The sequence below is a fragment of the Aplysia californica genome, unplaced genomic scaffold, assembly GCF_000002075.1.
Source record: "Aplysia californica isolate F4 #8 unplaced genomic scaffold, AplCal3.0 scaffold00308, whole genome shotgun sequence".
Classification (NCBI taxonomy): Eukaryota; Metazoa; Mollusca; class Gastropoda; order Aplysiida; family Aplysiidae; genus Aplysia; species Aplysia californica.
In genome coordinates this window covers 235,965-247,281 of record NW_004797578.1, presented here as the reverse complement: position 1 = coordinate 247,281, position 11,317 = coordinate 235,965, and the positions used below count along the sequence as shown (strand labels likewise).

At 42.1% G+C, this 11,317-nt stretch overlaps 1 protein-coding gene across 1 annotated transcript; it reads left to right on the top strand.

Moving 5' to 3' along the window:
- Window positions 1–8,443: 8,443 nt before the first annotated feature.
- Window positions 8,444–9,923, top strand: LOC101862810 (melatonin-related receptor-like). The gene has a single exon (XM_013084673.1). It carries the CDS (start codon window positions 8,697–8,699, stop codon window positions 9,630–9,632), a length of 936 nt encoding a protein of 311 aa, XP_012940127.1. The 5' UTR covers window positions 8,444–8,696; the 3' UTR covers window positions 9,633–9,923.
- Window positions 9,924–11,317: the final 1,394 nt, after the last annotated feature.

Below are 11,317 nucleotides of genomic sequence, written 5' to 3'. Positions count from 1 at the left end.
CCCCAATCCCTATGAGATAAAGAGTCATTATCTACGTTTGGAACGGGAGGCTCTCTTTCTCTTTCGGGAGGGGGTCTTTTAGGGGTTACATTAGCTGGAAGATTTGGAACGTTGAATATACTAATAGTTAGAATAGGGGTCATTTTAAGTCTCTTCCGGACACGGAGAGCAGTGGGAGACTTGATTGACTGTAAACAGTGGCGCGGCGCCATTGGTGCATTTGGTGAAAGCGCTCCACCTAACCCTGGCCTTCACACACCCATTTTTTTCTAATTGTTCTAAACCAGTCAGTGTTCTAGATCTACATTACTATATCCTTGCGGTCCGTCACTCGCTGGCTGCGCCAGTGAAAAGACAGACAGCGAGGATGGTTTAAGCTCGTCGCACCGCTTGCGGTGGTGTATGCTGGGAGCAAGCCAAATCTTTGCACCAAAGTTATTTTTGTCACTGTAAAGAAATCTAGGTATCGCTCTTCCCGCACAAGAAGAAAGGTGCATGAAACTCCTCTTCGCAGCACCAATTTGGTGCAAGCTAAAATTTTGATCCAAGTTTCCGCTCGCCTAGGCCAAAGCCGGAATCGAAACTGTTGTCTCCCTGTACTGTGTAGCAAGTCCTGTTGAAGCTAAATCTTCAATTTGAGTCTGGTTGTTGGTGCTGCTCGAAGTAATTATAAATCTGAACATAGTGAGTTGTTAGTATTGTTTCACTTTATTGCAGCTTTTATGCGGTTTCATTTAGAAACAGTTGTAAATTTCGATAGATGTAGATTACGGGATATCCTGCAAATTCTAACTGACTTTCTCTAAAAAATGTAGATAAATCACGTTGACGCCTTGCTTCTTGCACATTCAGCAGGCTACAGTTAGAAGAGAAAGTGCGCATAAAAGAGCTTGGTCCTCATCAGCCGCGGGATTTTGAGCTCAAGAACAATGTTCGCTCTTTTTCCTGTACGTGGTATGATAAGTATGCATGGCTTATGGTGAGCTTGTCTAAAAAGAAATTGTACTGTTTCCATTGTCTGCTTTTTACTGATCGATCGGACACTGACAAGGTTTGGTCATCAATTGGCTACAGGGATCTCAATCATTTTACCAGGGCAACAAAAAAGCATGAACACAGTGAAAGCCAATTGAACTGTGTTGTTCGTTATAATACTTTCGGCACAGTGTCAATAGCAACGCAGCTAGACAGCTCGGTGGGCATTTCTATACAACGTCAGAACGCACTAGTGGACAAAAATAGACATTTGGAATAGAATCATGGATGTAATCAAATTTTGTGGAGTGCATGAATTATCTTTTCGAGGTCATGATGAAACAGAATCTTCCAAAAACAGAAGTGTATTTCTGGATTTTCTGTCTCTTCTTGGAACATTAGACAGCCAGTTAGATGAGCATCTCAGTTCTGCAACTGGTGCGAAATATACTTCTAGCACAACACAAAATGAATTGTGAGGCAGCCTGGTGGAATCAGGCTCTCGTCAATATTTGGGCATGTAGAGCCATTGGTATAATCTTAAAGCTTGTTCACTTGTCTTTACTGGGTTGAAAACAATATCCATTTATCTTGACAACAAGTCGAGATATTTGTGAATGAAGGTGGTGGGGGGTCACCTGTTTTCATAGGTAGAATTAGTGAGAAAATGGCCGCCCAAGATTAGTTATTTCCTTAGCTTAAGAGTCCGTGGTAACTGAAAATTTACATATTTGTGCCTTTAATCAGCGTTTTTCAAAAATATCCACGCAGAAATGAGTTCTTTAATGGGCATGATAGGTGTTGAGCCTCCCCCCCAAAATTTGATAAAAATTCACAAACATGGGGGAAAATGTGGGTTTCTTCACTTTGATTATTTTGACGACAGCCTGATTCCACCACGCTGCCTCACAATTATTAGATTGCTGTTATGAAGTTTACATGGAAGACCTTCACAAGGACATCAACAACGCGTCGTTTGTTGCCATCGAAGCTGACGCGACAAATGATATTTTTTGTAAATCACAGTTTGTGATTATATTGCGCTTTTTAAAAAACAAGCTTCCCGTGGAGCGTGGTTTACAGTTTGTGGATGTGAATGACAGGTCTGCAGCAGGGCTTGCAGCGGTTTTGAAAGAAGAACTGAGCGTTTTTAATCTCAAGGAAAAACTAATTGCCCAAGCTTCTGATGGGGCGACAGTTATGAGTGGAAACACCAGGGGAGTGCAAACTTTGCTCTGAAGTGTCTATCCTCATGCACACTACGTGCATTGCTATGCTCACCAATTCAATTTAGTACTGAAGCGACTCACAGACCACATCGTTCACATGCGCTTGTTCTTCACAAACCTCGCAGGATTTTAGTCATTTTTCTCAGCTTCCCCTAAACGTGCTGATGCTCTAAGGCAAGTGTGCTCAAGAAGGTTACCCAGAACTAGTCAGACAAGGTGGAATTTTCAAACCAGACTCATTGAGAGTGTACATTATGTCCAAGACGACCTTTCTACGTGCTTTGATAACATCATAGAATGTCCTGAATCTGGGGATGATATTTCTGTCCGTGAAGCTTATGGACTTAGACGTCTTGTCTGTGATGAAGCACTCCTCTACCTTTTAAGCTTCTTTCGTGATATTTTCAAACATGTTGAGGTTCTGTACAATGTCTTCCGGGATAGGCTTACTAGTGGGGCAGATGCAACAAGATGTGTGGAGGATTTTGTGAGAACAATTCAAAGCCTCAGAGACTCACTGCAAGATCTACAAGTGCAAACAGCAAAGAGAAGGAAACAAGGACATGTCAATCTGAAAGCAGCTGTTGTGGAGATGTGCGATATTCTGACTATTGAGTTGACCTCTCGACTCTAGGAAAATTCATTTCTCACTGTCTCTTGGACCCCTATCATTTTGAGTCGTACAAGGTGAAATTCCCCTCTCGCTACATTGACACAATTATTGTTGAGAAGTATCCATTTCTATTAAAGGACAAACTTTTCAGTAAGCTGAAAGTGGTGTTTCAAAATGAAACATTTTCAGATACAAACTGTTCAACTGTAACAGCTCTGTACAATACATTTGTCACAGCGAACTTAGTGAGAACGTTTTCAGAGTCAAGTTACTGGAGATAATCTTGACCATCCCAGTCACATCTGCTGAACCTGAACGATGCTTTAGTACTCTGAAGAGAGTGAAAACATTTTTGTGAAGTTCCCTGACTCAAGATCGTCTGAATGCTCTTGTTGTACTATCAATTCACAAAGATGAAATTGAAGCCACCTCTAATTTCAACCACCGAGTGATACAGCGATTCGAAGAGGGGAATAATCGCCGCGCAGACTTCTTTTATAAATAATAGAACAAAAAGTTTCATTGCTTGCTTGTTTTGTTGGGGTTTTATTGCACTATCAATACCATCTTGTCATTTCAGGGCTTGGATGTAGGTTAGGACCATAGTAGAATGATGATATTTGCGTAGACACACAAACAAACAAACACACTCACACACACACACACACACACACACACACACACACACACACACACACACACACACACACAAACACACACACAGACTCGCAGAAAGCAATAGAAAGAACAGACCACAACAAAGCGCCCGCCAACTGCTCATTACAATTTTAAAAGTAGCGAGTAAGCCTATTGCCCTTTTGCTCACTTTCCAATTATGCACCACATTGTCTACAACCCACGCGACACCACTCACTGTAAAGCATGGCGTCTCAGAGCAGTGGGAAATTTGGCTTTAAAGACACATTTAATGACATCATTTTTATGTTAGTAGATTCATGTTCAATACAATGTTATGTAAATGATTATGTATCCATTTATGTATTTAGTGAATTGCAATGTGTATATAATTTTATTATATATGTGCTCATTTCGTGACGATGTGTAAGCGTACGCGTATGATAAGCAAGTAGATGTGTGTGTGTGTGTGTGTGTGTGTGTGTGTGTGTGTGTGTGTGTGTGTTTGGCGTACATGTGTGTGCACATGTGTGCGTGTTATGTGTGCGTGTGTGTGTGTGTGTGTGTGTGTGTGTGTGTGTATGTGTTTATGTGTGTGTATGAGTGTGTATGTGCGTGTGTGTGTAGCGTGCGTGAATATTGTTCGTACATGCATTTATGTAAAGCACCTTGAGCTGTGCATACACGGAAGTGGGCGCTATAGAAATGATCTTCATTATTATTATTATTATTATTATTATTATTATTATTATTATTATTATTATTATTAAAGTATGGCGTCTCAGAGCGGTGGGAGATTTAGCTGTAAAGCATGGCGTCTCAAAATGTTCCTCACACAAAACATTTCCTTTGTTTAGTGTTTAATTAAGTTGTCTTTCCACCCAAACCAGCCTGTCGTCAAATTATCACCCATTTCATTGCCCTTGATAAAAAGGGGGTGATGGACATGATTGAAAGGAATTGAGCATTGTCAAAAAAAGAGATTTTTTGGGGTAAGCATATGTATGCACAGGAAAACGGGTGCCTTTCCTAAAGAGTTCTTAATGTTAAAAATGATTCATTTCCAAGAGTCGCTTGGGGGAATTCGCATTGCTCCCTGCTTTCGTTCTCCCTCTATCATTACAGAGTTATACATTAAATAAATACTGAAACAAAGAAACAATCTCCAACACGTTTGAAGAGTTTGTTGTATAAGACTCACAATTTCAGGTCATTGATCCTCATAAGGAGTTCAATCTTCAATGGTAACTTTCATAGTTTGAGAGTCCTTGTAAATTTTTTTTACATTTAAAAATTTGTGCCTTTAATTAAAGTGTTTCAGTGAAATTCGCACAGAAATCTGTTTTTAAATGGGCATAAAAGATGTTGGACTAAAAAATAAAAATTTGATAAAAATTGCCAAACCGGCAGAACAATGCTGTTTTCTTCCATTCCATTATTTTGACAAGCGCCTGATTTCATCACGATGCCTCACATATCTTTCACCAGTTAGAATGCAAGCCAGATCTGGGCATTCGAATCAGACTGGCTCAATGGCAATACATGGACGCAATGGAATTCACCCCCCCCCCCCCCGCCCCCAAATGATGTCGAAGCCGTACGAGTAAATGCAGAAAGATCGCTGAGCTGCTTCATACAGGGTGCGAACATTCCACGACGCAATCCGGAGAGACTTGTTCGACAGAGAAAGTTTCGGGTCAGAAGAGTCCTTTCGGCTTTGTCCGCTGTCCTTCATTGTTCCTGCAGGTGCAGAAGCTCCTCCGTCTCCCAAGGTCGAAAAATAAAAAGCTGTGTTTGTCCGTGTTTCTGTAAATTACTGGGTTGGGTAGTTGGTCCTCCGTAAACTGGCACTTTTCGGGCGACCAGACCTTTGCACTTTTAGTCGCCTCTTACGACACGCAGTATCACGGCAGGTGTATCCTTTGCTCCCCCATAGTAAAACTATGCCCCCCCCCCCCCCCCACCTGCAGGGGCAAAGTACTGAGTACTAGTATAGATTAGCGCCCACCTCTAGCCTAAGCCTATCAGCTTCCCCAACTTCATGGTGACCTGTTCTTAGACCGAAGGAGGAAAGGGGGGGGGGGGCGAATTCAGGATCCCCCAATTGATAGCCTGAAGATTGATACAATGTATAGAGTAGAGAGTGCTTGTTTTCGGCGCAGTGTGCTATTTCGACACTCCTCATGGGGTGCACCCAACAACAATCAACGATGCGGAAAGCTTACAACTTTGGTGCGCGGGGTTTCTTTTTAACCGACAGCTGAATTATCTTTTTTTAAGGACGCGCGATTCCTTTTGCGGCGCTCAAAAAGTGTGGAAATAACCCATTAAAAAAGTGTGACTCTCAAAATAACGACACCCCTGCTGCAATAATTTGTTTCACCATGTTGCAAGTCCGTCACGCCTAGTGGTTATGTCGACACCCTCTACGGGTGATTTCGAAGCTTATGTACCGGAGGGCATAATAGTTGTCTGGTAGGCCTAGTACCGGCAGTAGGCCTAGTTGTAATAGTAGCAGTAGTATTGGCAACGGCAGCGGTGGTAGTGGTAGTGGAAGTGGTAATGGCAGCAAAAACAGTGATAGTGGTAGTGATAGTGGTAGTTGTAGTGGTAGTGGTGGTGGTAGTGATAGTGGTAGTTGTAGTGGTAGTGGTGGTGGTAGTGATAGTGGTAGTGGTAGTGGTAGTGATAGTGGTAGTGATAGTGGTAGTGATAGTGGTAGTTGTAGTGGTAGTAGTAGTGGTAGTAGCAGCAACAACAACAGCAGTGGTAGTGGTAGTGGTAGTGGTAGTGATAGTGGTAGCGGTAGTGGTAGCGGTAGTGGTAGCGGTAGTGGTAGCGGTAGTGGTAGTGGTAGTGGTAGTGGCAGCAGCAACAACAGCAGTGGTAGTGGTAGTGGTAGTGGTAGTGGTAGTGGTAGTGGTAGCGGCAGTGGCAGTGGTAGTGGTAGTGGTAGTGGTAGATCTAGTGGTAGTGTCAACAACAGCCAGAGGAGAGATACAACGATACATTTTAAAGTTTGATAAAAAAAAAAAAGAAGGAACTAACCATAGTATATTTCAACACTTAGAGTCTGCCTTGAGTGTTCAACAAACAGAGGCCCTAGTGGCGTCGGTGGCCTAGTGATTAGGCTCTTGGAGAATATTTTAAAGAATATTTTGGCGAAAACGGCATGTCGATCGATGCAGCCATGAAAAAGCCTTTTGAATAGCAAAATTCGGCCACCACGAATAGATAATAGAACTTTTCCATGAGAAGCAGTTGCAGTGGAAACCTGATATAACAGCGATGCTGGGACCAGAGAAAAGGTCCTGTTATATGAGATCCCTGTTAAATCAGAAATGAAAGGGAAGTAGGCATTTGTGGACTAATCCAGCTGTATTTATTCATGGGGAGTTTCCCTTGCCACAAGTACCATGACGTAGCAGACTTGCGCATGACACATTACTATACGCGTGCGTGTAGCTAAGCTTAGGGTTTGATCAAAGTGCTCGCAGTGGCGTGGCTTGCGTGAGCTTGCTCCATCACTACTGCGTTACTCTCTCTCTCTCTCTCTCTCTCTCTCTCTCTCTCTCTCTCTCTCTCTCTCTCTCTCTTTCTCTCTCTCTCTCTCTCTCTCTCTCTCTCTCTCTCTCTTTTACCTTTTACACTTTGTTAACGAGCCTTTGTCCCCGCTATTGCATATTGGGCTCCGATGAGGCCCTGTTATTGCCAATAACTTTTAATAGAGACAAAGAGTAGGAAAAAAAAAGAAATTTTCAAAATCCCTGCCATTACCGGATCCATGTTATCACAGGACCTGTTATATATAAACTAAACGAGGCATTCATATCCAAAACCCAGGGAAAATAATAGGTTTTTAACTTTAGTAGCCCAGTCGACTCTGCCCAGTTCACAGAAACGATATTGTTTTTTGTAACATTACTTGGGATATCTGTCATTTTTTAAGCGTATAAGTCTGCACCAGAATTTAAGGACACAATGCCTGTAATCAGAACATAAATTGGTTCTTCCCACTTCTATTAGAACTAAATATTTGGGTGTGGCTTTGTCAAGACCCAGAAAAGTTTTCCAGAACTTTACCTGAACATTATCAATCACGTCCCAATTCTTGGTACCCAAATTTCAGAGCCACAAAGCAGCTCTGGTTTAATCTTAGTATAAAAAAATGTTGTTGTTTTTTTGTTGTTTTTTTGCTGTTTCGAAATTTAATTCTTGGTAAGAACCGAAAAGCCTTCTTGTTCGAGGAACATTCTGTTGAGTTTTACAATCTCGATCTTCTAGCGTTCGTCTCCACCATAGACACGATGAAAATGAGAAATGCCCAAGTAACTGTAAGAGAGAGAGAGAGAGAGAGAGAGAGAGAGAGAGAGAGAGAGAGAGAGAGAGAGAGAGAGAGAGAGAGAGAGAGAAGAGAGAGAGAGAGAGGGGGGGGAGAGGGGGGAGGGAGAAAGAGAGAGAGAGTGGGGGGGGGGGGAGAAGAAAGAGAGAATACAGTTCTTTTCAGTTGTGAATTTGAAGACAATGTACTAAACTTTCATTCCAATTTCAAGTCCATTTTCTTGCCATTGTCTGGTCACGTAATTTCTATTGTCATCGCTTTTGTCTTGAAATTGTTGTCTTTTTCCTACCCATGAAATGAGAGCTTCATTTAATGAAACAAAATCCATAAAAACAAGTGAGAAATGTGAAGTTGCTGAAAGGAAACCGTGAGAAATTTTAATTGCAAGATAATGCCTTCGCATTCATCTGAACAACTGAGAGTGGCATGGAAGCGAGACGAAAATGAGACGGACTCGCTCAGTTTTCGATCATGAAATTATGAGACACTTCCAGGTCACCGTATTTATTGCTCAGTACAAGTACCTCTTATAATGATGATCTCGAGTTCTTGAGAAGATAATTATTTCAGAGTGTCACGCGAACAGTACAAGTACAAGCAACGATAGTGAAGAGGTTCTTTTCATTTTTTGAGATCTTTAACGAAGGGTTTCACGAGTTTGATTAATTTGTTTACACGCGAGAATGTTTTGGAGAATCAGCTACTTTTTGTAGAACGATAGTGAGAGCTTATTATACCTGTTGTCAGAAGCTGGTGAGGGCATTTTCTCCACGTACTATATAAGTTAGAAGACGGGCATTTCCCCATACATCAAGACCTCCCAACGTTCAGATACAGTGCTTTTAAACAGCAAAGTTACCGAGCAAACTATAGGGACGACGATCTAGCCCCTGTGTCGACCATGAGTGTTTTTATTGCAGACCTCGTCCTCAGTTATGGCCTGACGACAGCAGTCAGCGTCTTGGGTATCCTTGGCAACTTGACGACTATGCTAGTCATGAGCAGGGCAGGACTGAGGGATGTTTTTAACGTGACAATCACATCTTTAGCCGTGTGTGATTTCTTTTTCCTGGTGACCCTCATCTTCCGGCGAATGGTTCACATCATGAAACTGCAGGGTGGAATGCTGGGAATAACGTTAGCAGCGTATTCCAGAGCCTATGGATCAGCAGTCAGCGATTTATTCGCAGTGCTGGCAATCATGCACGTATATTTCATATCTGTCGAAAGATTCTGCGCCGTGTTCTTTCCGTTCAAGATATCAAGAGTATTTACTGTGAACAGAATTCGAATCTACCTTACTCTGTTGTACGTTCTGTTCTCGTTTTGTTTCGTACCGCGTTATTTGCTAGAGATCGTGGTCTGGGAGACAGACACCAGCTCCAACACGTCAATGCCAATCGTCAGATTCAATGATCTCTTTCTCTATGATGAGAAGGTCCAGTACTATACTTTGGCCGTGTACTTCACCCTTGTCATCTCGGGAGATTTCTTTGTGACGTTCAGCTCCGTGTCCATCTCTCTACGTATGCTATCCATCAGCAGAAAGCGAATGGAAATGAACGTCGGAACAAATACCTCGCTGAGAACGGGAAAGACATTTGTCGGAATTTGCATTGTTCACATGATTGTTCAGGTTCCATATTATGTGGGGACTGTAATAGTAACAATATTGCCAGAGGACTTTTTAAATAGTGAAACCCATTCTTTCTTATACAACTGTATTCACCTTTTATCAAGTTTGAAATCCAGTCTCAACTTTATCGTTTATATTTTCCTAGCTCCAAAATTCCGACCGGAACTGAAATCACTTTTGTCATGTCATAAGAAAACCTGATACGTCAGTCCGAAGACTGCTCTGCTCTGTAACAGCAGGCCACTCCTTTGTAAAAAGGGAGCGTATACAGACCCGGTAACAGGGAACAAAGTCACGAAGTATGCAAACCCGGTAGGGGTAATCTTTTGTGATTTCGGAAACTTTCAGCCCCCTCTTGGCTCAGGGTAGACCTTGGTTCTTTAAGATCTATGGTCAAGGTCTAGACTGACTGAAATATTCTCCCCCACCATCTCTTTCTCTCCCTCTGTCTCTCTTTCTCTGTCTCCCTCTATCTGTCTGTCTCTTTGTCTCTGTCTGTCTGTCTGTCTGTCTGTCTGTCTGTCTGTCTGTCTGTCTGTCTCTCTCTATCTATCTCTCTCTCTCTCTCTCTCTCTCTCTCTCTCTCTCTCTCTCTCTCTCTCTCTCTCTCTCTCTCTTTCACCCCACTCTCTCTATAAACTCGATCTTGGACTTAAAGAAAGCCTCGCTGCACTACGCCGTCTGCACATGAAACAATGAAAAGCCTAGATCTAGATGGGGGCTCTCGTGGCCTAGAAGTTAAGGTGTTGGCCTCTCACTCAAAAGGTCCCGGGTTCGAATCCGGGTAGCGACCGAAAAATTTTCTTCTTTAAATTTGTCTCCTTTCACCTCATTTCCTGCTCTCTAGCAATGTTCTGTCGTCTGCTTTCGTCTCCACTTTCTGCCCCCACCCCGTCACCTCCTTTGCTCCTTCCTCTGGGCTCCTGATTCTTTTTGCAGCCTTTCTACTGCTATTCCTTCGCTTGTTCTTACTGCAGTCTTTCAGCCACACCCCTGATCTTCTGGTACGAAAGATCTACACCTAGCCTTATCGGACAAGGGCGAAAAATCTCGGAGGGCCTGTGCAAGTTGCGCACGTTAAAAATCCCTTGGTGGTCTAAAATCGATAAGAGTAGGCTTCGGCCGCCACCCGGGCAAAATTCAAAATTTCCTACCAACTGAAAATATTAGGTGTGTCCCGCGCGCTCATATGACCTATGCAGTTGCGAGCGCCGTAAAACACTCTACTATAAAATTTTAAAAAATTTTAAAAAGATCTAGATCTAGTCCAATTTTTGATGAAAAGCCATGTTATTTGGCCAAGGGAGCGCTTTATCTTTCCAAAATCACAAAAGATTTCCCCTACCGGGACTGAAACTTCGTAACTTTGTTCCCTGTTACCGGGTTTGTATTCACTCTCTTTTTAAAATTATTCTGTGGTTCAAAAGAAAACGTTCTCACAGGCGCTGAATGCGCTTTTGTTAGGGTAGTGACCAAAGATGCATTACTTTAGGATATACAAAACGAAAGAACGCAATAATAATAAATAATAATAATAATGGATTGCATTTATATAGCGCATATCCACTTATGCAATGTTCTATGCGCTTAACATGATACCTATTATGGATTTACAAATCAATTTTAAAGGCACATAGTGTTACATACATGTGCACACACATATTCACGCACGCACACACCACACACATATACACACATACACACAAACGTACATAATGTGCACATACGCACATACAAACTCACAACTATCTACAGCTTGGATGAATTCTGTCTAATCGAAATATGAAGAAAAGAGAAATGCTTTTAGTTTCTTCTTTAAAATTTCTAGATTTTTTGCTTCTCTGATATTTTTTGGAAGCCTATTCCAAACAAGTGGGGCAAAATAT

Bases quoted from the DNA above. Each gene is read 5' to 3' on its own strand.
- LOC101862810 (XM_013084673.1), top strand. From the start codon at position 8,697: ATGAGTGTTTTTATTGCAGACCTCGTCCTCAGTTATGGCCTGACGACA.